General features: G+C 38.2%; 1 protein-coding gene across 5 annotated transcripts in view; it reads left to right on the plus strand.

Annotated features, from left to right (window-relative positions):
- PREX2 (phosphatidylinositol-3,4,5-trisphosphate dependent Rac exchange factor 2) overlaps positions 1-27,034 on the plus strand; it is a 292,133-nt gene that overhangs the window by 91,044 nt on the left and 174,055 nt on the right. For all 5 annotated transcript variants that reach the window (XR_008419975.1, XR_008419974.1, XR_008419973.1 and 2 more), the window contains exons 7-9: positions 7,668-7,801; positions 13,680-13,783; positions 24,705-24,854. Coding sequence is in view for 2 of the 5 variants with exons in the window: in XM_019453224.2 (XP_019308769.1) it covers positions 7,668-7,801; positions 13,680-13,783; positions 24,705-24,854 (388 nt within the window). In the remaining 3 variants the exon portion in view is untranslated. The remainder of the gene's footprint in view (positions 1-7,667; positions 7,802-13,679; positions 13,784-24,704; positions 24,855-27,034) is intronic.

A 27,034-nucleotide genomic window follows, 5' to 3' on the forward strand; every position in this document is an offset into this window, starting at 1 on the left:
TCTTTAGCATCCAGTTTTGGCTTATGGTTCTCAAATGTATACCATGGGGGAGTTTTTACTTCCTCATATTAGAGTTGAGCACTGTAGAGTTGTTTGAAATTCAGTCTTTGTGAAGGGGTTTCCATAGTGCAGGTTCTGTTTCTTTTGTCTAAGGGCAGATGCGGGTGGGCTTCCCTCACTGTATTTCACTTTTGCACTGTTGGGGGCCATGGTGAAGGACAAAGGATGAGGTAAGTTACCACAGGTTGGAGTAGAAAGAGAGAAGCTTTTGGAATGAGAAGGACGAGATGAGTAGACTCCCACCCCTGGTCACAGGTATTCACTTATGGTTACTTCTCACCTTGAACCGTCAGCCACCTTTCCTTTCCTGATCTAATAAAAGCAGTCAGGGTTAGAACCATCCATGTAACTTCATTGCTAGGGTTTTGCTGTATTTAATTCTATAGACACAATTCATCGAAAGCATGATTTTACATGACAAATGTAGCTTCCTAAGTGGAAATGCACATTAAAAACGATAAATCATCTAGATGATAAAAGTACATTATTTTGTTTAGTTTTTTTTAAGGGATTGCTAAGACAACAGAACTCTGAATAGTATGGGTAAACACATTATTTAAAAGTATCTGCATTAATTTGTACATATACATATTATAATATGTGTAATGGCTTTAAAGTAGTTCAAATTAATGATTTATGCAAGCCCTCTTACTTTTTAAAAATAATTCTTTTACACCTTACCTCTCAAATATTAGTTTATGACTGTGATATAGCACAGTACTGTTAAAGTAGCTTATTTTCATGGGCGGTACTTTTTTCACAGTCACATGAAATTCAGGCTTTGTAACAGTATTTCTATAGTTAGACTTTTTCAGCTTTTTTTCACAATAAAATAATTTTCTGCCTTCAAACATCTACATGATGACCTATGAAACAGTGTACAAAGCTGATTTAATTAAGTGTACATCTTTCCCACCCTCCCTCCCCGTTCATTCCTTCCTCCTTTCGTCCCTTCCTCCTCTCCTCCCTTCCTCCCTTCCTCCCTTCCTCCCCTTCTCCCCTTCTCTCTCCCTCCCTCTCTCTCTCTCTCTCTCTCTCTCTCTCTGTCTTTGTAAAACTTCAGGAACAGAGAAGCCAACTTGCTACAGATTGATACCAGGAGAAAAGTGTTTAACACATTGCCTGGCATGTTGTAGAAATGTTGAAAACCTGACTTTAGCATTCATCTAGAGAAAAGCATTTATCGTACATGGCTGTTCAATGACTAAATATGGATTTGTCAAAAAATAGACATCTAGATTTAAAAGTTGGCATCAGTAATGCTAGATAAAAGATAAAATACTAACAGGTCATGTAACATTATGCAGGTTTATAATGAATATTCACCAGTGATGAAATACATCACAGGTGTAACTGTGACCTGGGCAGAGATCTGTGCTCACCTTTATCTCCATGTCAGCAGGCTTGCTATACTGTGCGCTTGAGCACCTGGACTCAGGTACTCAAAGCCTCCAAAGCACTTTTGCTTAGAGTGTCGAGAGAATACCACATGCGTCAGCATTTGTTGGAATGGTTTGGGACCCACGCCAGATTCACTCAGGTTCAATCTCTGAGAGTAGTGCCAGGGAACCTGAGGATTTTAAGAAGCCCATCAAGTGTGTCCCCCAAACTCTAAAATTTGAGATCAGTGCCCTAGAGGCTTTGCTCTCTTCTGACGATATGCCTGGCTTGTTTTATTGCTTCCACATTTTTTATTTTCTAGTTCACTTGTCTGACATTGTCATTTTGATAGACTCTTGTGCTCTTGACTCTTACCTAGCAGTCTGATGCTCATAGCCGTACTTTATTTCAATTTCTCCTGTGAGTTTTGTAGCTTGGCTTCTTTATCACTAACCCCGGAAACTCTCCTGGTATTTCTAGGTAAATGAAAAAAAAAATTACACATAATTTCAAAATACCATAAATTTCATTTGCTTTAAAGGTGAAGTCATGAGATTTTTTTTTTTTACTACAGAGAAAGGCAGATTTATCATGTATGTGAGGGGGAAAATGCCACATCATTTTAGAAAGAGACATATATTAAGTGTCTACTTGTAGGTGGGATGGATTTGAAGTGAGAAACATATCATGACTATACGGGAGACTGTATATATACACTTGGCCAAATTTTCTTGAATATTGATAATATCATATGTACCTGTGGTTGAAAAATTCTTAATGATTTCTAGCTGCTATAGTCACAGAAATAATGCACAGATTTGGAGCGCCTAATTGGCTCAGTTAAGCATCTGACTTTGGCTCAGATTATGATCTCACTGCTCATGAGTTCGAACCCCACATCAGTCTCTGTGCTGATAGCTCAGAGCCTGGAGCCTGCTTCGGATTCTGTCTCCATCTCTCTGCACCTCCCCTGCTTGCTCTCTGTCTTTGTCTCCTACTCTCTCAAATATAAAATAAAACATTAAAAAATTTAAAAAAAAGAAATAATGCACAGATTCAATCATGGTAAATCAAGAGCATCAGGTTTTTTTTTTTATTATTATTAGCTAAGAGATACAGATGGTATAAAGAGAAATGCTATAAACCTTTCTTTTAGAATGAGTTTGTTAGACAAATGTATACATTTGACATAGATTCCTTTAAGTACATAAGCACTTCTCTGGGAATTAAGTAATTATTCACTGAAGAGATTTCATGTGATGATAGTAGATTACTATGATAGAAGATGGTAAAGGCAGATACTGTACTAATTCTTTTTTAATGTTTATTTATTTTTGAGAGAGAGAGAGAGAGAGAGAGAGAGCACAAGTGGAGGAGGGGCAGAGAGAGAAGGGAGACACAGGATCTGAAGCAGGATCCAGGCTCTGAGATGTCAGGACAGAGCCTGATGTGGGGCTCAAACCCACAAACTGCGAGATCATGACCTGAGCGAAAGTTGGACGCTTAGCTGACTGAGCCACCCAGGCGCCCCGCCCCTGTACTGATTCTTAAAGCTTGCTATTAAATATTAAAGACATCTCATCCCAATATGATTTAGTAAAATAGAATATGAGTGATATTATATTTATATTGTGAGATGGACTTTGGAGCATAACAAGATGGTTGGGCTTGATGTCATTACCCCATAAAATGTCATTAATAGGTAATTAAACGGATACTTTGGGTTATTTATGAAAAGTGTTGACCTCAGGGGGGTGTGGGTGGCTCAGTCGGTTGAACATCTGACTTCAGCCTAGGTTATGATCTTGTGATTTGTGAGTTCTAGCCCCGTGTCGGGCTCTGTGCTGACCGCTTGGAGCCTGGAGCCTGCTTCAGATTCTGTGTCTCCCTCTCTCCGCCCTTCCCTGCTCATGCTCTGTCTCTCTCTGTCTCTCAAAAATAAATAAATGTTAAAAAAAATTTAAAAAATAAAAAGAAAAGTGTAGACCTCAAAGAAGTTAAATCTTATTCTGAAATTTGACCAGGAGCTATGAGGTAATGGGAACTTATGGTAATGACTTATACGTAATGTATTTGTATATTAGCGACAGGTTTGGGAGTTTGCTATGATACCTATCTGGATTAAATGATTCAAAAGTCAGACTATTTAAGTAGAGGATAGAGGAAAATGATATAGGTGCTTGTACTATAGGGGCACTTGGAATTAGTTGTAAGATGGGATTGCCATAAATGTGCTAATACGATCTTTTGGCATCTATATGATTTATTTGCCCACTCATATCTGAATGGTTGTGTTCACTTCTGGAGATGTTACATATTAAGAGAGACCCTGACAAACTGGAGAAGGTCCAGAGAAGATCTTCCAGGATCTTGCAGGTTTCTGAAACCAAGCCATAGGATGAATGGTCAAAAGCAATGATGTTCTATAGTTTGGAAGGCAGAAGGGACATATTAGCTATGTTCAGATATTGGTGGGCCAGGTCTATCATGATGAAGAGGGTGTCCCTCTACTCCCAGGAAGCAAAAGTAGAGTCAGTGAGTAGAAAGAGGGTTAGAGTTTGGCTCTACAATAAGAAAAATATTTCTAATAATTAGAGTGACTCAATCAATAAATTGCCTATCTTCTGAGGGAATGAACTTCATTTTATAAGAAGTGTTTAAGAATAGGCTGGACAGCCATTTTTGTCAGCAAGGGTCAGTGTTCTCTGAGGCAACAAGATGTGTCCACCCTCATTAACCTGAGAATAAGAGAAATAACATTGTCTTCAAAAAGTTAAACCATAAAAATCCAACATAGAGTAAGCCACAGCAGAGATCAGAAATCAGTGAAGTCCCCTTGCAGAAGAGTATCACCTTTAAAGCTAGCAATGATAATTGTCCCAGCCTTTATTGAGTCCTTTTATGTGCTAGGCATCATGCTGGGAGTTTTACATATATTGTCTGTTAATACTCTGTTTAAATTAAATACTATTATCCTTTTCTACGGTGGTTTGAAGGCATGAACATGGCTATAAAATCAAAGGAGTCATTCAAAAGTGTGATTTGTTAGTACCGAAAGCAGAGAAGAGAGAGCAAGGGCAGCACACAGAACGACAAATGGACTGTGGATGGTCTTGTCCAGGTGGTAGATAGATTGTGCTAGCTCATTGCTTACAAACTGCTCTAATTCTAGTTACCAAAATTTCCCTCCCACCCTCCCTCCTTTCCTCCTTCCTTCCCTTCCCTCCTTCCTCCCTCCCTTCCTTCCCATGCTCCTCCTATTCTCTTGGTACATAAATGAGCAATTCCAATTCCACCTATAGGCGCTGTTGAAAGCTTTCCTTCATCCTACTCTAATAGTCCAGGCATGCCTCTGACTTGTCTGATGCTACCATCTGAGAGAGCTTCCTGCTGTAAAATTAGCTTTTTATTAGAAATCAAAGGTACAGCTGCTGACAGGGAGTACTCAGCCTCTCCAAAACCTAACCTATGAGAATGTTTGGCTCATTAGCTACCATGGCCCTGCTATTCAGTTCACTCTGCTGTTCACAGGACTAGAGACAGTTTCTCTCAACTGGGGAGCACGACTTCATTGGAAAGTCTTTGTGGCATTGACAAGACAAAAGATATAAACGAACAAGAATTTGATGGGACAATTCAAATAACATGCAGACAGTTCACAGGAGGACAGAAACAGGGAAAAGGCAGGGGTTTCCTCAGTGGTAAAACTAGGAGTGGTGGGCAAAAATCATGTCCTTTCCTCTGTTATTGTCTGGTTGTGAGTTTGTTACTTGTGTAAAGATTCTTTCTGATTATGATACAGCTTTCCAAATAGGTACATTTACAAAGGAAGATTGCGTTGGCCATACTTATGGGAACATTCAGTGTGTACATCAGTTATTTTTATTATCAAGAATAATATATCCACTTTCTGTTTTACTTTACACATTAGTTCCCATGAGTTCTTCAGAGCTGGTACAATATATCCTGTGAGACTGTGTAAGAGGTTGGACTAAATGGCCCCTAGCCATTATACTTAGCTCAAATTTACATTAAATTCTTCTTGTATACATTAATAAAGATGATAATCACAAACAAGTCAGGAAATAAAAGGTTAAGATTTTGGTTAAATAGGAATGCATCCATCAATATTAATTTTGGGAGCTTATTTGGAAGACTAGTTAATATGCAAATGAGGATAACATCTGCAGTTACCCTTTCATGAGATAACTTCCTTGTGTGGCTTTCTTGGGCTACTGTATGAAATAGTCTAAGGCGAAGCGTTTTGTACCTTTTGTGAAATTGCTATCAATATAGCCACTTTCGTAACATTGTACAGGTTCCTGTGCAAGAATCAAAGTGATGTTTCCTTGTTTACATTTTTAAATGTCTTCATTCTGTCTTAATTTTTTTTTTCCTGAGGTAGGGATGGTATTTAGTATAAATAAGAAATCATTTGTTACTGGAATTGGGATTTATGTTCTTATTTGATGACAGTTTTTACTTAATTATCACGTGTTGAAGGATATGACTGTGTACATTTTTGATAGATCTTCAGTTATATATCCACCCTTATGGCGGAAGGAAAGAAGAAAGGGATCTTTCTAAAATTTAAAATGTTTGTGTAACTGATGGTCGCCAGAGGGAACGTGGGAGAGGGGAGGGGTGCAATAGGTGAAGGGGGTTAAGAATGCACTTGCACAGTGAGCCCTGGGTAAGGTATGGAATTGCTGAACCACTGTATTGTACACCTGAAACCAGTAGAACACTGTGTAGTAACTATCCAAGAATTAAAATAAAAAGCTTAATAAACAACAAAAAAAATTTAAATAAAACATAAAAGCAAAAACAAAATGTGTTTGTAATATAGACACTCAACATAATCACATTCTCTTAACTTCCCATTTGGAAAGTCTCTTATTGATAGATAGGAGTAGTCATTGTAATTAAACTTTTTACAATAAATGAGAAAAAACTATATCACTGATTATTGTGGAAGTAGGAAATTTAAAATTAATGTTTTGAGTTTTAAATATCAAAAGTAAAAGTTAAAACATTCAGTTTAAAAAGAATCAGAAATTTATCATCAGATTTAAGGAGACCAGACATATTTAAAACAAATACTCATTTTAAAGAGCACAATTTACAGATATCTACTGAAAACTTTTTTTTTTCCTTTTTTGTCCAATTTGGTGCATTTGTTATGATAGTTCAGGTTGTAGAAACAAATAGACTACAACATTTATAATGGCTCAAAATAGGTGTTTATGCTCAGCTCACACAATAAGCCAATGCATGCATTCTACTTTAGTGGGTAGCTTTGTCCTTTTGATGATTCAGGCCCCGTCCATCTTGTGGCTCCTCTCAATGGTTAGCCCTTGTGTTAAGACTCAGTTTTGTCACTAATCATATGACCTTAGTGTGCACTCAATGAAGGCTTATTTAATGAATGAGTGTGCCTATGCTAACTTTCATAAGGTAAAAGGCTCTATGGAAGGTCGCTGTGTTTAAATAAGGTTTTTTTTTCTTTTAATTTCTTCTTTTTTCTTCCTGTCCATCCTAGGAGAGGAGATATAAATTGGGATGTGCTAAAAATTTGAAGAATTTCATCTACTTTATGATATGTCCACAGAGCTCTTTTCCCATCCCAAGGAATGAGAGGAGGAGCAAAGGAGTAGTAGAGACATGAATGTTTTTGGGGTTTTAAAAAAATTTTTTTTCACGTTTATTTATTTTTGAGAGAGAGAGACAGGTGTGAGTAGGGGAGGGCAGAGAGAGAGGGAGACACAGAACCTGAAGCAGGCTCCAGGCTCTGAGCTATCTGCATAGAGCCTGATGTGGGGCTCAAACTCATGAACCATGAGATCATGACCTGAATCGAAGTCAGATGCTTAACCGACTGAGCCACCCAGGCGCCCCAGGATGTGAATGTTATGAATCAATTTGAAATCATCTCCTTTTAAAAGCACACAGGTGACATGTATCATCCATGTTTATGCACATATGTGTAAGATAGCTAAAAGGAGGCACACAATCTCTTAAAGGTGGTTGTAGCTGCTGACACTGATGAGGAGGAGTCTGGAAGGGAATATTTATATTCCCAGTGTATAAATATTTATAGTGTTTGAACTTTTATCCTGTCTATATACTGTATCTTAAAATAAAAACAGACTTTTAGGGAAAAAAAGAATCACACACAAAGTTTCTATTAAATAATCAGGCTTTCTCTGCATTTTTTTCTGACCTAGGGATCCAACATTACCGATACCTGCACTGAAATGCTAATGTGTGGAGTCTTACTGAAAATCTCTTCTGGAAATATTCAAGAACGGGTGTTTTTTCTTTTCGATAATCTTTTGGTGTATTGCAAAAGAAAACACAGGTAAGGGGATAAACAAGTACTAGTTCAGAAATTATTTATCCGTCTCATAGCCTCAACCTTTTCCTCAGTGCTCCTGGGAACTCAGGATCTCCTCAGTAAATCCCATAGTCTCTTCACCTGCAATGATTTTCTCCTTCATTATACCTGCAGCCCCTGTCCTGTCGACATCCCTTTACTTCGTCAACACTCACAGCTATAAAAATTGAAATCTAAACTTTAAGCATCCCACTCTGCTTCACTAAGCTGCTCCTGTCAAAGTCATCATTCCCCTCTGTGTTTTCTAATCACGTGGTCACTTTGTTTTATGTGTTTCCTCGGCAGAAGAAGTAGATGAGCACTTCCTCCTTCTTAAAACACTTTCTTCTCTTTCCTTTTGTAACATCACACTCTATTGGTCAAATATTGGCCTGCTGCGTGCTTCTGCTTTCCACTCCCTTTGCTCTATCGTATTTATCAACTCTGCCTTAGTGATTTGATTCAATCCTGTGGCTTCCTGTTCCACCCACCTCCACGTGACTTGCTCAGAAATCTCTAGCCCAGAATTATAGACTCATCCTTCCTACCTATTTGGTATCTCACTTGTGATGGTTGTGAAGATTTTCAACATGGAAGGAATAGAGTTCCTGATTTCTCTTAATGGTGCTCCTCCCCCAATTTTCCCCATCCACTGGTTTCCCTAATTTCAAAAGCTAGGAGTTAACCTTGGTTCCTCTCTTTTCCTCAACCTCCCAAATGTAATCCATTAGGGAATCTTACCGATTCTGCATTTAAAACATATGAAAACCTCCCCACATCTCTCCATCTATCCTAGTCCGGTCAACCAGCGTCTCCTCCCTGGCTAACAGTGGCTGGTCCCACCAGGTCCTCATTTACTGCTCTAAAGTTTATGCTCTATACAGACACCAGAGCAACCTTTGTAACGCAAATGAAAGCACATTATTACCTATCTTGAAGCTATCATTGGCTTCCCGGAATACATCGGAATACAATCGCAACTCCTTATCCTGGCTTGCAGATTTCTGCATGACCCAGCCCCTCCCTACTTCTCTGACCTCATCTCACCCCACGTCTTTTTTTCCTGTTCCTTGATTATACCATTTGCATTTCCTTCTTAGGGCGTTTGCCCTGCCTGTTTCTTCCCAGGATGCTCTTCCGTCTGAGTTTTGTTTGGCTAGATTCTTCGTGTCTTTTAGATCTCACTTAAGTATCTCTCTTTCAGAAATATCTTCTCTGACCACCCCATCCACTGTAGCCTCCCAGCCATTCTCTATCAAGAAAGTTCTTGCTAGTGTTTTCTTCATTATTTATTTATTTGGTGCCACCTTCACTAGATTAGACTGTAAAGTCCTTGAGAACAGCTGTCTTGCTGCTTAGTCTCTGCTATTTCCTCAGAGGCTGGACCTGCCATGTAATAGACAATCAAGAAGTATTTCTTGAGGGTTGATGGGGGGTGGGAGGGAGGGCAGGGTGGGTGATGGGTATTGAGGAGGGCACCTTTTGGGATGAGCACTGGGTGTTGTATGGAAACCAATTTGACAGTAAATTTCATATATTAAAAAAAAAAAAAAAAGAAGTATTTCTTAAATAAGTGAATAAACGAATGAACGAAACCCAGCCAAGTCCCTGGTATAGCTTAGCCACCATTAGTTTAAATAATCTTACGTATCCTTGTTATTAATGTAATGCTACTTGTCTTAAAGCATGGATATAATTTTTCTTCAGAAGGTGCTTAATTTGTAGGATGTTTTCTTGAACTCTTGGCAAAAAGTTTTACAGGTTGATTAAGCAAAATAGTAGGGCTGCATTTAATTGGGAAATTTATATGCTTCTTCCTAACCATATCTAGGTAACATTAGTTTCAGTGAAATGGTACTACGCGGCTTCTCTAAATTTAAAGGTAAAGCAGGTGGTTGAGAACGCAGGGTTTGAGTGAGTGTTTATTCTAGATTCAGAAATTAGGAAATTATAGCCAAACATTTTCTGGTAAAGTAAGAATGAGAAACTCAAAACCAACGGAGGCAAGATTAAGGGAATGTCCTTCTTTATCTCTTGAAACGGGACTCCCTAAGTCAATGAACAAGATGCCCAGTGTAAGTTTGAGAAAAGTTGGCAGCTACATTGATGACATGGCTGTTTTGCCTTTTGGACTGTGCTATCAGAATTCTCTAGTATGAGACATTAATGCGGAAATATAATGACTTTAACTGAGAAAACATAGAACTACCCCATGTGCCTTGATGAAACGGAGCAGTTTAGGATTAAAGTCAAAGGATAATTAAATTGTTTAAAAAAATAATTACATTGTCGTTATCTCTGTCTTAATGAGTATTTAAAAAATTCTTTTTATTGTATATGAAAATAAACTTGTCTGGTTTTTTTAGAATGCTTTTCTGAAATTCTTTGTGTTTTGAAGCAAGATTGAGATGAATAGAAGTAGGCTTTAGGAAGACTGTTAATTTTACGTGTACGTAACTCATTAAAAAATTGTAATATGGGGCGCCTGGGTGGCTCAGTCGGTTAAGCGTCCGACTTCGGCTCAGGTCATGATCTCATGGTCTGTGAGTTCCAGCCCCGCGTCAGGCTCTGGGCTGACGGCTCAGAGCCTGGAGCCTGTTTCAGATTCTGTGTCTCCCTCTCTCTCTGCCCCTCCCCTGCTCATGCTCTGTCTCTCTCTGTCTCAAAAAAACAAAAACAAAAACAAAAAAAAACAAAACAAACAAAAAACCAAACCATAAAAAAAAAATTGTAATGTGATTCAAATTGTTTACGTGCAGTTGTTTTTTCCAAGCTTTACTGAGGTATAATTGACAAATAGAATCGAAGGATATTTTAGTTCTACAGCATTATGATTTGGTATACATCGTGAAAGGATTTCCTCCATGTAGTCAATTAACACATCCATCTAGGTACAGTTATTAAAGGCATCCATTTGAGAATGAGATCTTTTTTCTTTATTACAGTTGATCTCATACTTATATATATGCCCGCCTTCAAGTCCAAAGTTTTTGCACAATTAGCAAAAGTTTTTGTCCACATTATACACACATTGAAGACATTTGCTTAAAAATCACAGGCTTTTTCATTTTTAACGTTTATGCATTTGTGAGAGACAGAGAGAAACAGAGCACGAGCTGGGGAGGGGCAGAGACAAAGGGAGACAGAATCCGAAGCAGGCTCTGGACTCTGAGCTGTCAGCACAGAGCCTGACTTGGGACTCAAACCTACAAACCTGAGATCATGACTTGAGTGTATAATGATGATGTCATTTATGGTCTCATGGCTGTTATTGTTAAATAGCTAAACAACAGGAAACATTTGTAAAATTAAAAGCCTGCAGTTTTGGGGGCACCTGGGTGACTCAGTCGGTTAAGCATCTGACTTTGGCTCAGGTCATGATCTCAGCCACTGATAGGAGAATGAATATTATCCCAATAAGTTAATAACAGTTACTTATTCATTCTCCTATCAGTGGACTTTAGATTTTTATTTGTTTTCTTTGTTGGTTTTAGTTTTTCTGCTATTATGAACATTCCTGCACATGTATCCTGGTGACCATTAAAACACATACTTAGGAGGGAAATCATAGAATTGGGATATGCAAAATAGTCAACATTACAATATAAAACAAAATTGTTTTCAAACCTGAGGCTTTTCAGTCTATGTACTTTAATAGAGCCATCTTCTGAAAGGACCAAAGATCTCTCTGTCTGAGTGAAGTGTTACAGTATTGATCAAACACTTACTGAAATTTCATATTGAGTGTTACTATCTGCAGGTCAAGAGAAATAATAGAAACATGTACAGAGTTCACAGCAGTATCACAAAGAAAATTAATACTTTGAAAATACGACCCAGTGAATGATTCCATGCCATGGTTCTCTGACTGTGACTAAAACTGTTACCAAGTATATTAAACTTTTAAAACAATGTATGATGTGTCAACTTACAAGGAATTCTTTTTTACCAGACACCATGATACTATATCCTACCTGGGAGAATGTTCAGGTACCTGCATATTAGACTGCTCTGCATTCTTCTCTGTCCTTGGCTGACTCTGATGCCAACTTGCCTACTGCCTGGCCCGAATCCCTAAATTGTAGCATTTATGTAAGGTTATTCACAAAGGACATTCAGAGGTCACTTTCAAAATGAACACGGGAGTGCAAGATGGTGAAGATCTGGAACTAATAAATCCTAAATCAGGTTAATTAATCTATTTAGTTAGGTTTCTTTACTAGTGGTGAAGGACTACTAAGTTTTAATGAGAGTTTAGACAGATAAGCCAGGAAGATATACTCTCTTCCAAGGAAGAAACTCAGAGACCATGACAGCACCTTGTGACCCCTCTCAGCACCTGCCCAGCACTTCTCAGCACTTCACCGCCTCTCAACACTTCAGGACTGATCTCTAACTGTAGGAGAGAGGAGGAGAGGGACATTGAAGCTGGTAAACATTTACATCTCCACTTTTGCCACATGTGTCTGTATAACACAATAAGTGAATAATTATTTCAGTATATTAAATTATTTGCTAAACTTTTGTCAATGAGTCAAATGGAATAGTTCAGGTTAATTGAAATCTTTTGAGTGGCTAGGTGTTCTTAAATCCTCCGGAATCATTTCTTAGAATCTTTCTTCTTTAGGGGCACCTGGTGGCTCAGTTGGTTGAGGGTCCAACTCTTGATTTCAGCTTAGGTCATGAGCCCAGGGTCCTGGGATCGAGTCCCATGTTGGGCTCCGTGCTGAGCTTGGAGCCTGCTTAAGATTCTCTCCCTCCCTCAGCCCCTCTCCCCCACTCAAGGTTGAAGAATCTTTCCTCTTTAAGAATTAAATTAGTTAATAATTTAAAACATAATTTTAAAAAGTTTTTAAAATCAACTCTCCTGAATGTTCAGTGATTCCATTACAAACATACTTAACCACTTAATTCATGTGATAAATGTTCACCTGTAAACCTTTGTATTACATGCTTTTTTAGCATTAAAGACTGGTAATAGGCACACTATATACAAAGTTTTGGAATGTTTTCAACTTCTTTTTAAAATAGAAGAAATGAGACCCTTATAAAGGATTATAAGTGCATTAAGAGACTTACTCAACAAGCATACAATTCTCATATCATAAAAACAATCTAGGGAAAATATTTTCAGCTGGATGACACTCAAGAATTCCCAGCACAGTCCGTTTCTTTGCAGAGGGATCATAAGTACTAACCGAATTTTACCAGAGCTTGAAAAGGTGGAAATTACCAGCTAGTTACTGAAAAACGAGAAATGAAAGTGAAATAAATCAGATGAAGTTTTAAAATAACTAACTTTTAGTGTGTGTCAGACTTTGATTGGGTACCTTTGATTTCTAACTTGAGCAAAAATATGTATTTACCCACCTACCTGTATACTGTTCTTAGTCCAAAGCTTCCATTTATCTAAATTATTTAATTTAATTTTTTTTTTTTGAGAGAGAGAGCATGGGGGAGGAGCAGGAGAGAGGGAGAGGAATCCCAAGCAGGCTCAGAGCCCCATGCGGGGCTCGATCTCAGCACAGAGCCCCATGCGGGGCTCGATCTCACAAACCATGAGATCGTGACCTGAGCCAAAATCAAGAGTCAGACGCTTACCTGACTGAGCCACCCAGATGCTCCAATAACTTCCATTTATTTTAAAACACTAGTCTATAAGTTTCAACTTGTAAAGCAACCAGTGCTGTTATGAATGGGAGGACACAAATAAAAAAACAAACACCAAGAGCCTAACATTTGGTGTCATTGATTGCATCAATGTCTGTTTTTTTTTTTTAAGACTAGCTTAAGTTATATTGTTTCAATACTGTTTTTTATTAAGTTTAGTAACAAAATTTTTGTGATTTCATTCCATCACAAGACGGTTGAAGAATAGCAAGGCATCTACAGATGGACATCGGTACCTTTTTCGTGGCCGAATCAATACAGAGGTGATGGAAGTGGAGAATGTGGACGATGGCACAGGTAGGTAATTAGTGATTTTAAAAATGAGACGCCAGCTCCCTCATAAGACAAACTTCTCACCTGAATACTTCTTTTGCGGTACATTAGAGCTTAGGAAAACTTTGTTAGGTAGAGCAGTTGGAGGAGAAAGGCTTGATAAGGAAGAAGAGGATTCTTGTCAAAGTGGAAAATTATATTTGGCTGAAATACACTAGCATTCAACACAGAGATACAAAGAAATTGCTGAGTAGGAGTGACATACACACTCATATTTCCTGGTATAGCCAGCATGAGTGCAGAAAATAATGAATGAATTTATTTTCTTTTTAAGTTACACTATCTTTTATAAGTATATGTGTGATTGTTTTCATATATTCTATTGTATAATATATATTATATTTCATGTAATATATTTTATTCTACAATATAATATATAAAACCCTAGATTCGTTTTAGCTAGATAGCCGTTGTGTGTAGAAACATGTCAGTTTTCTTACAGAGAAAAGTTGTGGATGAAGGTGGTTTGTGTATTTTAAATGCTCATTTTAAGTACTTTATTACTTATAGATGGTACATTTTTGCTCTGCAGATCTGAAGGTACAGACATTGATAAGTAAGTTCGTGAAATCACAGTCACAAACATTAAATAAAATGAAGTTACATAAATTATTTTTATTTGAAAAATATATGGATCCCATTATGTGGTTATGTACTAGTCTATAATATGAATGTTCAGGAAATTGGATCACATTTTCCCCCGATGATTTTAATTAGATTTCAAAGATATGCTTCTAGGAGCAAAAGACACGATGAAATAACATATATTAATTGTTGCTAAATGACTTTAATTCCCATATGCAGAAGTGTTCTGTATAATACTTCATTTAAACTGGGATTGGGGCACAGGTCAGCTCCCCTCTACCACATACCTTTGTTACCATCTTTTAGTCCCAGAGGGGAGAAGAATGTTTATCCTTTGCAGGGGTGAAAATTTTCAAAAGTGCTCACCTGTGTGCCATTTCTCTATCCCATTGTCAGTATCCTAAAAATTGTCCAGAATATAAAATAGTAAAGCATGATTGTTTCAGGTAAGGGGGAAGGGACATGCAATGAGCAAAACTCAGGTGTACTGCCTGGGAACCAAGTCGTCTTGTGGTGAGGTTCCTCATGGACTAGGGGAGAGATGGAGTGTGGAGCTGTCTGACAGGTGACACAGCTAAAAATCCCTTTCTATAATACAGGTGCAAATACATTCTCACATGTGGGACCTAGTAGGCTATCTTTCCTTGGCAGGATGTGCACAATATTTATTTTTTCAAATTTTTTGATGTTTATTTATTTATTTATTTTTGAGACAGATAGAGAGCGAGTCAGGGAGGGGCAGAGAGAGAGGGAGACAGAGAATCCCAAGCAGGCTCCGCATGGTCAGCGCAGAGCCCAATGTGGGACCTGAACTCAGGAACCATGAGATCGTGACCGGAACCAAAGTCAGACGCTTAACCGACTGAGCCACCCAGGCACCCCCACCGTATTTTTATAAGGTGGCATTAATTCATTTTAATGCTTTGAAAAGAGACTAGTGACATTAGGAAGTTGCCTGTCTAAAATGTGAACAGCTCTCTCACTTCAGTAACCCTATTGCTCAAGAGAATATCCAAAAGCCCACGTACTTGAGGTCGGAAGAAGTAAGGCAGGGGAAGGCACACTCAAAGCTCTACTCTGTTCCTTCTTGGCCTCGTCTGCCCTGGTGGAACCACCTGTCCCCTGTTGCTTCAGCCTTCTCTTTGTTTTCTTCATAAAGCTCCTGTGTCTCACTTCCTTTCCTCTCTCCCAGATGGTGTGGTTGTCTCCATTTGTGCCATCTGCATTGGTAATCTAAGTGAATTTTGGTAAACTGTGTTGAATTTTGATAATGATTACTATGCTATGGGAAATTGGGGCATAAGATAAAGAAATGGAAGGAGCCCAGGGCCTTTGGAGGCATGGGCATAAAATAGCATCTTCAGCGTATCTGTGTCAGATAGGTATATGGGGGTGAGCCTATGTGGGGTGATGGAGCTTTAATGCAAATTGTCTTTGGATTCAACCCCATGAAAAAGTTCTTTTAGCATTGGTAAGATTTTCACCTTCAGGACCTCGGCACCTGAGGGACAGGGGCATTATAGAAACAAGGCCTCAGACCCTGGTAAATACAAATTATTGGGGAAGACTAATATTAGTGATAAAGTGTCTAATGACAGATCTTGACGCAAACTTCCAAGGCTCAGGATTCATTGAAATATGATGAAGAAATTAATTACACTTGGTATTATTCAGTTAAGGTTTTGTTTCCCCCTTAAACATACATATGCAGCATGTTGCTGAAATTTGGCTGCAAATACTTGCTACAACGTCACTTAAAGACATTTTAGGCTCCAGCTGGATACCTTCCCTTTGCTTCCTGCAAAGAAAATTTGGTTTTCTCATAAGTGTGTGTACTAGGTCTTTTGGGGGAGTATGTGTCCTCAGCCAGGACATGGAAATTTAAAAATAGAATTTCTGAAGATGAATAGGATCTTGAAGATCAACTCATATACCCTGGTAACATTTCGGATGATGGAAACCAGGCCACACTTAAGAACTAACTCATCCACTTTTACCCAGCTGTTTAGTATGGAGCTGGGACTGGAGTGAGGTTTCTCAGGTGCCTGTGGCCATACCTTGAGAAACATGGAGCAGCGACTCCATATGAATTTTAAATCTATAGGGACCAACTGGAGAGCAATGAAGAGATAAGGCATTAATGTGTAGAGATTGACTTTGGTTGTTTGTTTTGAGAGACAGTCTGGGTGCTGCACCAACTTTCTCCTTTCCTGTTTTCTTGGTCATTTCCATCATGGAATCTCTATTTTTGATGAGCTCAGGTTTTAAGTGTTCTTTAAAAAAAAATTTTTTTTAACGTTTATTCATTTTTTGATAGAGAGGGACAGAGCGTGAGTAGGGGGAAGGGCAGAGAGAGAGAGAGAGACACAGAATCGGAAGCAGGCTCCAGGCTGTGAGCTGTCAGCACAGAGCCCGACGCAGAACTCGAACTCACGAACCGTGAGATCATGACCTAAGCTGAAGTCAGACGCTTAACCACTGAGCCACCCAGGTGCCCCTAAGTGTTCTTACTTTATACTTATAAATGGGAGCTCTGATGCTGATAGATCTCAGCAGAGCTGATCAGTGTCTGTATACCAAGTTCTTCCCACGCTAGGACCCTGGATAAATTCAGTAAGGGATGGCAAATACCATCAGGCTTTTGTGTTCATTGCCAAAACCAGAAACAAACAACAACGATACCATATTGTGGTATAAATAATAAAAATTAATTAATCAAGATGTATTTTTAAGCATGCTTAGAAATGTCGATGAAAAATTTAAATGCTCCCCCATCTATTTGAATATATTGTAGAAATACTAGGTATTTTTGTATACTCTAGTTATAAGTAAAATGCTTTTCTTTTCTAAGGGCCTCCATCAGACAACCATTTGCACTAATTTAGCTCAAAACTTGCAGAAGTAATTGCATTTGGAATGAGACTAAGCTTTTAGCCAATGTGTAACTATCTGACATCTTTTGAAAAATAAACATGATTCTACTTTTATTTATAATGTTTAATGAGTTGGATTATATCAGTTATATCTCAGAATACAAAAAATTAATGCAATGATGATAAGACATGCAGAAATGTAAAAATCTGTGTATTTGTTTTAATATATCCGCGTTATCCATTACTTCTTATGTTCAACAAAGATGGTAGCCATTGAGTATGTGGCCAGATTTCCATTCCACCATTCTCTATAGTTTTAATTTTTTTTAATGTTTATGTATTTTTGAGAGAGAGAGAGAGAGAGAGAGTGTGTGTGAGCTGAGGAGGGGCAGAAAGAGGGAGACAGAATCTGAAGCAGGCTCCAGGCTCTGAGCTGTTAGCACAGAGCCAAATGTGGGGCTCGAACTCACAAACATGAGATCATGACCTGAGCCGAAGGCTGATGCTTAACTGACTGAGCCACCCAGGTGCCCCTCCATTCCACCATTCTCTAGATCCGACTTCATTTGGGTGAATTCTAATTTTTTTTAAATGTTTACTTATTTATTTTGAGAGAGAGAGAGAGAGAGAGAGAAAGAGTGAGTGAGTGAGTAGGGGAGTGTTGGAGAGAGAGAGGGAAAGAGATAAAGCGAGAGAGACAGAGACAGAGACAGAGAGAGAGAAAGAATCCCAAGCAGGCTCTGCACCGTCAGCAGAGCCCGACATGGGGTTCCATCCCATGAACCATGACATCATGACCTGAGCTGAAGTCAAGAGTCGGCCACTTGACCGACTGAGCCACACAAGTGCCCCTGGGGGATTCCTCTAATTTAATTCCTCTTCTTTGTTTATGAGTATATCAGTTTAAACATGATTCATAAAAAGTATCCAGCTTAAGAGCTATGTAGGAAAACTGTCAAACTTTCTACAGTTAAATTTCTTTGTAATTTTCATAGTATATTCTTGGAAATTCATTCAAAACGTAGCCCCAGGAGCACCTGGGTGGCTCAGTCGGTTAAGCATCTGAATTTGGCTCAGTTTGTGCTCTCATAGTTCACAAGTTAGAGCTCCACCTCGGGCTCTCTGCTGTTAGCCCAGAGCCTGCTTCAGATCCTCTATCCCCCTCTTTCTCTGCCCCCCTTCCCTGTGTGCTGTCTCTTTCTCTCTCTTTCAAAAATAAATAAGAAAACATTTAATAAATATTTTTAAAAAGTATACCAGATCATTTATAAATTCTTTCTTTTTTCTTTTTTAATTTTTTTTAACGTTTATTTATTTTTGAGACAGAGAGAGAGACAGAGCATGAACGGGGGAGGAGCAGAGAGAGAGGGAGACACAGAATCAGAAGCAGGCTCCAGGCTCTGAGCCATCAGCCCAGAGCCCGACGCGGGGCTCGAACTCATGGACTGCGAGATCGCGAGATCATGACCTGAGCTGAAGTCGGACGCTTAACCGACTGAGCCACCCAGGCGCCCCTGTAAATTCTTTCTTAAGAACAAGTTTATTTGTGTAGTTGGACAAAGGGCAAGAATGGTGACCTTTAGAAAATGTGATCTGTAGTTCAATGTCGGGCAAACCATAGATTGCAGGACAGTAGTCAAATTTGAATTAGGTAAGATGGAGAATTTTTATTCTTTAAGGTGTTCCTGAAAGTGAACAGGATTTTTAAAGAAAGTTTCAGCTACCATTTTTTATATAAATATTTGAAACCATTCAAAGATATTGAACACATTGGGTTTTTTGAAATTAAATTTTGCTTATTAAAGAAAATTTTGGGGGTGCTTGGGTGGCTCAGTTGAGCATCTGACTCGGTTTTGACTTGGGTCATGGTCACAGGGTCATGGGATCAAGCCCCATGTTAGGCTCTGCACTGAGTGTGGAGCCTACTTAAGATTCTCTCCTTCTCCCTCAGTGTCTGCCCTTCCGCTGCTCTCTCACATACTGTCTCTCTCTAAATAAATAAACTTAAAAAAAATAAAGTAAATTTGAAAATAACAAAAAGTTGAAAATATAAAGAGAAGTAAAATAATTTTAATACTTCCTTCAACTTTTCTTTTTATGCATAGATTTTCAAAAATGTTTCAAAACATGAACTCTAGTTTTATATCCTTTTTTCAATTAAATAAAATCATTATGTGAATTATAGTCATCTTTATTTTCATGTCTTATCACCACATAACATAGTATTTATTGTTGCTTAATAGTCAAATAGATAAACCATAGTTACCTTATCAGCCATATTTATTGTTGTGTAACCTGAATTGAATACATTCTTTTTTTTTTGTTTTTAAATTTTTTTTTTTTAACGTTTATTTATTTTTGAGACAGAGAGAGACAGAGCATGAACGGGGGAGGGGCAGAGAGAGAGGGAGACACAGAATCGGAAACAGGCTCCAGGCTCTGAGCCGTCAGCCCAGAGCCTGACGCGGGGCTCGAACTCACGGACCGCGAGATCGTGACCTGAGCCGAAGTCGGACGCTTAACCGACTGAGCCACCCAGGCGCCCCTGAATTGAATACATTCTTAATTAAAAAGTAGGATAACTTTACAATGTTGAAAAGACTAAGAGTATAAGAGTTCTTTCCTGATACACTTACATTTTCAATATGTTATTAATTTAAAGGAGTGTTCTTGAGAATTAAAAAAAAAAGGTCAGGGGAGCTATTTTTAGTTTCAAAAGGAAAAATCAGACTCTCTCTTTTTTTTAAAGTTTATTTATTTATTTTGAGAGAGAAAGTTCTCAAGCAGGGCAGAGAGAGACAGAGACAGAGAGGATCCCAAGCAGGCTCCGTGCTGTCAGCGTGCAGCCTGGTGTGGGGCTTGAACTCATGAATCGTGAGATCATGACCTGACCTGAAATCAAGAGTTAGATACTTAACCAACTGAGCCACCTAGGCATCCCTCGAACCTCTTTTTTTTTTTTAAACTTTTAACTTTTTGCCGTAAGTAATGGCTAATGCTATTTTGGATGCCAGAAAATTTTCTTCTATTATTTGATAAAATCAAAGATTTATTCCAAAAACTAATTTTCTCAACATTAAATATTCATAATGTAAGTACATTATAATTTTTTTAATATGAAATTTATTGTCAAATTGGTTTCCATACAACACCCAGTGCTCATCCCAACAGGTGCCCTCCTCAATACCCATCACCCACCCTCCCCTCCCTCCCACTCCCCATCAACCCTCAGTTTGTTCTCAGTTTTTAATTTTTAAAATTTCTCTTAAAAATTTATGCATTCACACTGTTGATCACCAGAATAAGAGTTAAATACATTGTTTAGACATCAGTTTCTTGATGTTTTGGATAATATTTTCTGGCAGTTTCTTCTGTTTCGTAGCCTGAGTATATGGTACTTGGCTAGCTTCCATCTCATTAAAACTCATGCTATTGAAAGGATATCAGCATTTCCACTGAGAGTTATAGTAGTATCAGTTTTAGCAAAACCTCATCTCATTATGTAAAACTATGCTGGATTAAGAGTGAGGAATTTGCAAACTGTATAGCTTCAAAGTAATTAGTGAGTTGTTCTCGGCTGACCCTTGGATTTTTCTCTTTTTGGAAAAACATCAGCGCCTGGAGACTTGAATTTGGATATTCTACACTTAATGAATGACAATTTTCCATTCCTTTTTAACACTTCCTATAGAATTATATTTTAGATATAAATATAAGTGAAAATTCCTGCACTTGCCATTAATGTTCTTTCAGTAAAAACAATATTTTTAAATTTCTACTAAGGAAAAGCACTGCTAGGCTTTTCCATGATCTTTATGTGGCTGTTCTTTATAAATAAGTTCAATTCAAATTTATTGTTTAGAGTGAAGTTATTGGGGGGTGCCTGGGTGGCTCAGTTGGTTGAATGCTGACTTCAGCTCGGATCATGATCTCGTGGTTTGTGAGTTCGAGCCCCACTTCAGGCTCTGTGCTGACAGCTCAGAGCCTGGAACCTGCTTTGGATTCTGTGTCTCCCTCTCTCTCTGCCCCTCCCCCCTCCCCGCTTGCAGTCTGTTTCTCTCTCTCTCTCAAAAATAAATAAATATTTTTTAAAATTATAAAAAAAAGAATGACGTTATTGAGAAATGTGCTGTGATTGAAATTATGAAGCCATTTATATATCACTAAATACATCATATATTTCTTTTGAAATAAATGAGAATCAATTGCTTATTTTTTATAACATTGATAATTTGGTAACTGATATCATTATGATATTTATACTACATTTTGATACATATGTATGCATATACATATGTATGTACTCACATATTTGTATATATGTTTAAAATTATTTATGATTTTTAAAATTAGTGTGATAGTAGTTAGCACATAAACTTTAAAAAGTGACATTATCCTTCCATTTTAATTTATTAGGTGACATAAGCTCTTCTTTCAAAATATTATATTGGAACAGAGATGTACCTATCGTTTGACATAGTAGATTTTACAGTCAATTAACAGTCTCGCTTTCTGTACGTGAAACAATAGCCACATGCCGTCATTTGCTGACCTGTCTGGTTTTGAGTTCAGTCATACATTTTCCAAGGGAAGTTTGAATGCACAGGTTGTAGTGCTTAGGCAAGGCTTCATGGAAGATGCAGGTACACTTTAAAGAGAAGAAAGAGTTGCTGAGGCAGAGAGCAGGGCTGGTGGCTTGATGAGAGCCTCAGCCTAGAGAACAGGTGAGAAGTCACAGCACAAGGAGGAGGAAAGCAGCAAACAGTGGCAGGGCCACAGGGGAACACAGTGGAAATGGCATTGTTCGATAGGGGTCAGTTTAAAGAGAAGCGCTAAAGCAATCCTCTATGTTTTCCCCTGATTCATTGGGGAGATAACAAAGGTTTTTGAAGTCAGGAATGGCCTGATGAAAAATGTTGAAGGAAGAGTCAGCAGGGTGTGAAGAGAGCAGTGCCAGACTCAAATAGTCGAGGGAGGGAAGGAAGGAACACCCAGGTTGCAGAGGTGTCTGTCCCAGGGCAGGTGGTGCGCAGGGTCAGAAGCATCACCCTGGTAGATGAACTTGTGTTCCTCTGTGTTCTGTGGAAAGAATACACCATGTTCCTTTTAAAATAAGCCCAATATTTTATTACTACAGGTTACATGTGGCTATGGTGATTTTCTTTACCTGGGGTGTGGGTAAAGGGTAATATCATTAGTGGGAATGTGGGGTCTTTTAGGCTGCAGTGCTGGGTTCTCTTAGCTGATCTCAGTCTGATTGTGGAAGAAGGGAGAGTGTGAAAAGCCTATGCTTGTTTCTGATATTGGCCCTGTAAAGTGACCCATGCGGGGAGGGGGGTCTGTGTGGACATGTGCAACTTGATCTTTTTTTCCCACCAATTTATCCTATTTTCTCAGTTGGTTATTTTTATAAGTAGTAACAAGGGATTATGGTATAATTATGAACTAATAATTTTTACTTCCTTACTAATTCCATTGATATTTATGTGACATGTATTAAAAAGTTCTGCTACTTTATATAGGATATGAACATGAACTAAATGTGTAAAGATAAGAAGAAAAGTACACAAATTCCTTTTCAAAACAGATGGCAGGGCGCCTGGATGGCTCAGTTGGTTGAGCATTCAACTTCGGCCCAGATCCTGATTTCACGGCTTAGGGATTCAAACCCCTCGTGAGGCTCTGCACTGATAGCTCAGAGCCTGGAACTTGCTTTGGATTCTGTGTTTCCCTCTCTCTCTGCCCCTCCCCTGCCCCTCCCCTGCTCTCTCTCTCTCTCTCTCTCTCTCCCTTTCTCAAAATAAATAAACATAATAAAATAAAAATAAAACATATGGCAATTTCCTGATGGGGGAAATCTTCTGCCATTTGAATCCTTATTTTATCAGAAATTGTTATTATTAACAGGATTATGGCACACACACGCACACATATATCGTATATATATTATATATATATTATAACATATATATATATTATATTATAGAGTAATATCTAACATAATTCTCTCCTGGCTCAAGTATAACTTGGACTTTTTTAAAGTTTATTATCTATTTTGAGAGAGAGAGAGAGAGAGAGAGAGAGAGAGAGAGAGAGAGAGCAAGCAGGGGTGGGGCAGAGAGACAGAGGGAAAGAGAGAGAATTCCAAACAGACTCTGCACTGTCAATGACGAATCAGATGTGGGGCTCGAATTCAAATCGCGAGACCATGACCTGAGCTGAAGCTTAACTGACTGGGCCACCCAGGCGCCCCACTATAAGTTGGAATTTTTAAAGACCCTCAATATACAGAATCATTTGAGAATGCATTTTTGGAATAGTCAATCTGGTCACAGATACCTTGTGGTGATTTTGGAGCTAAAAAGACTACGGGCATCATGTCTGCCTCTACTCAGAACTCACCAAATAAAATAAGGCCATTTGAGAAAAAACAAAGAAACAAAAAACAAGTACAGTGCCACAAAGTCATTTCTCTAAACCACCTTTCACGTTTTGTGTCTCACCTCCTGTCCACCCACCATTACTATTTAGTGACTGTCAGGGAGATGAATGAAAAGTGTCACTTTAAATTGGTGCAGGTGCTGACTCAGGCCTTTGTCATATGTTTTTTCATTTTGAAATCTTTGCTTTGCAGACTGTCATGCCAGTAAATGCTGGATACAAGTAACATCACTATTCCCTACCTGCTATTAGGCAGAACTGCCGTAGAGGGTTTCCTGTTGACATTTTCAAATCTAGCATGACAGTGTAGCCAAAATGATGGGGAGACCTAAAAAAAGACAATGTGAATTCATACTCAAAGAAAAATTTCTTCTTCCTATATGGAATGATGTGGTTTTAAAGAGTGCACATTTTTCAGGTTTTCATGAGCAAGGATAATGGATTGACATTTATTTGTACCTTTCCATTTATTAAAGATTAGGTAAATGTGCTCTTGGTATGTTCCATTGATTTGTTCTGATTCTTCCTGTGTGGTTCATGAGACAGCTGAAAATTGTTCGGTGGGGATATACTTTGCTTTTGAAAGCTAGAATAATATTTCAAATGAGTATTAGAAAGGCAAAATGAATCTGACACCTTGGATATTTGATTATTGAGATGAAAATTCTTTTAAACGTTCTTCTTTTATTGCTTTAGGAACTTTAACAATATTTTTGGACATAGAGGAAAGGAATGTTAATACTTCAGATGTTTAATTTCATGTAATATATTAATATTAAGAGTTAGAAGTGTTTTATTCCTGAGCACTAACTGCATTTCATATACAAACATTTGATTTTTTATTTTTATGTTCTTCATTTCACACATTTAAAGCGAAGATACTTTTAAGAACTCAGTGGTGTTGGGACTTTTGTGAATTGAATGGTTGTGTTGATATAATTTATATATTATATTTGTTGTTCACCTTTACCCCCATTAATTTCCAGCTGATTTCCATAGTAGTGGACACATTGTTATCAATGGATGGAAAATACATAACACAGCAAAAAATAAATGGTTCGTGTGCATGGCAAAAACACCTGAAGAGAAGCACGAATGGTTTGAAGCTATTTTGAAAGAAAGAGAACGGAGAAAAGGTGGGTGTATGAATTGGCCACTATTACACTTTTGTGAAGATTCTAACTTAGGAAGAAAGCAGACAATGGGCAGAAATTATGAGAAAGTAAAAAGGTGTGTGATGTTCACCTGGATTTTCCAAGTGAGGTAAGATCCATGCTAAAATACTTTATGGATACTTCTAATATTATCACTGAAAGAAAAGAAAAACCTTGTATAGTTAGTGAAATAATTATATTGTGGCCAGCAGTGTCTTTTAAATACTATGTTAGTCTGTTGAGGCTGCTATGACAGATACCACAGACTAGGTGGCTTATAAACAACAGAAATTTATAACTCACAGTTCTGGAGGCTAGGAGCCCAAGATCTGGTGTCTGGGAAGAGCAATTTTCCAGTTCCTAGATGGCCATCTCTTCACTGTGTCCTCACATAACAGCAGGGCAGCAGATCTCTCTGGGGTCTTGTCGATAAGGCCATTAATCTCATTCATGAGGACTCCACTCTCATGACCTAATCATTTCCCAAACACCTTACCTCCTAACCCCAGCACAATTAGATGTCAGGTTTGAACATACGAATTTGGGAGGCATGCAAACATTCAGTCTACAGCAAATAGTTTCGTTTGCTTTAAAAGTTGTTAAATTTTCTTTGCACCTTATTCTCGCCATTTCTAAAGCATCATCTCAGAGTTTTCCTGTAAGAGACAAACTTCCATAGTATAAGGCAGTGTTGTAGGGCCTCCAACAGTTGTTCTCTATATATGTAACAGTACAGTGAAAATCTCTAGACCAAATATGTTAGTGTCCTAATTATAGAATAAAGCACTTGGGATATACATTAACTTTTTACAATGCCGTTGACTATAATGCAAGCCAATAAGGAGTTTGTTCACATGAGGAGGCCGGGTTCAAAATTGCTTCACGTTTTTAGCAAGATTCGCAAAAGGCACTTGATCTGGCAGTATTCAGTTGTGTGACGTTTATCTGCAATTATGCACATTCCTTTAATTCAGCTAAGAAATAGAAATGCTTGTGTTACTACTAATTTCTTTACCCAATAATTGATAAGAAACAAGACAGTATGTATTCCTTTTCCCAGAGACTTAGGAATAAAATATCCCATTGCTGATGAAATTTTGAAGCACAAAGAACCCTTTCTTCGATCTTCAGAAATTTTTCCTTGAAGAACATACAAAGCTCCTATTTCGATTAAAATATTCATAGCACACACATTTATATGAGCATTTCCAAAGCATTTTCAAATACTTAACTCCTTTGATTGATCTTGGATGGAGAACTAGTTAGAAAAATTTAAAACATAGATTGTGAATACCGAATAGCTGATTCTTTCCATTTTGTTGAATCCAGCAATCAATTCAAATAGCATAGCAAGTCATTTAAAAGGTAAAATAAATTTTTCATCAAGTTGAACCTTTATTTATTTTTCAGAATGGCTGTGCATACAGATAAACCTAAGGTGAAAAAGGAAGGGAGGAAGGAAAGGAGAGAGAAAGAAAGAAAAGCAAGCAAATAAGCATGTTGTGTAAATTTGTTTATGTGAACAGGTTCTATTCTTGATGGAGTATTCCCTATTACTGACAAGTGGTAATTGCCCCTCCATTGTAAAAATAAAATTTTCATAAGAAAATTTGTAGCCAGAAAACTAAAAATAATTCAAGTATTTCTTCTTCTGCAACAGTTTGTCAGTCCCGTCCAAATGTCCCAGATTGTGGGCGTTCTCAGGCTTTCAGCTTTGACACTGCTCTCCGCTAAGATAGCTCCTTGCCTGGGTTACCCGTTCCCACCAGATCCACATCAACATCTACACTGCCACTTCGTCCATCTCTCCTGAGCTTCATACGCATGTGTTCTGCTGACTCCTGGACTCTACCTGAACGTCCAAATTCAATATGCACAGTATTGGACGCCTCCTTATCTGAATCCCTTTTTCAGAAATGCGTCTAACCCCCCACTCTCCAGTTCCAGGCTCTCAGGTCAAAAGCCTAGAAGGCATCCTGATCTCTCTTTTCTCCATCGTGCCTGCATTTAACCCTTTGCTGTATCCTATCAGTATTGCTCCCTAGATATGTCTCAGCATCATTCTCTTTGCCCTGTAGCCCCTGCTATTGTCTTCAGGGTTCAACTTGCCTGAATTTTTGAGGCTTCCTCCTAATGGTCTCCCTTTTTTTAAACCCTGCCCC

The sequence above is a fragment of the Panthera pardus genome, unplaced genomic scaffold (genome assembly GCF_024362965.1).
Source record: "Panthera pardus isolate Hobbes unplaced genomic scaffold, ASM2436296v1 HiC_scaffold_7, whole genome shotgun sequence".
NCBI classification, from domain to species: domain Eukaryota; kingdom Metazoa; phylum Chordata; class Mammalia; order Carnivora; family Felidae; genus Panthera; species Panthera pardus.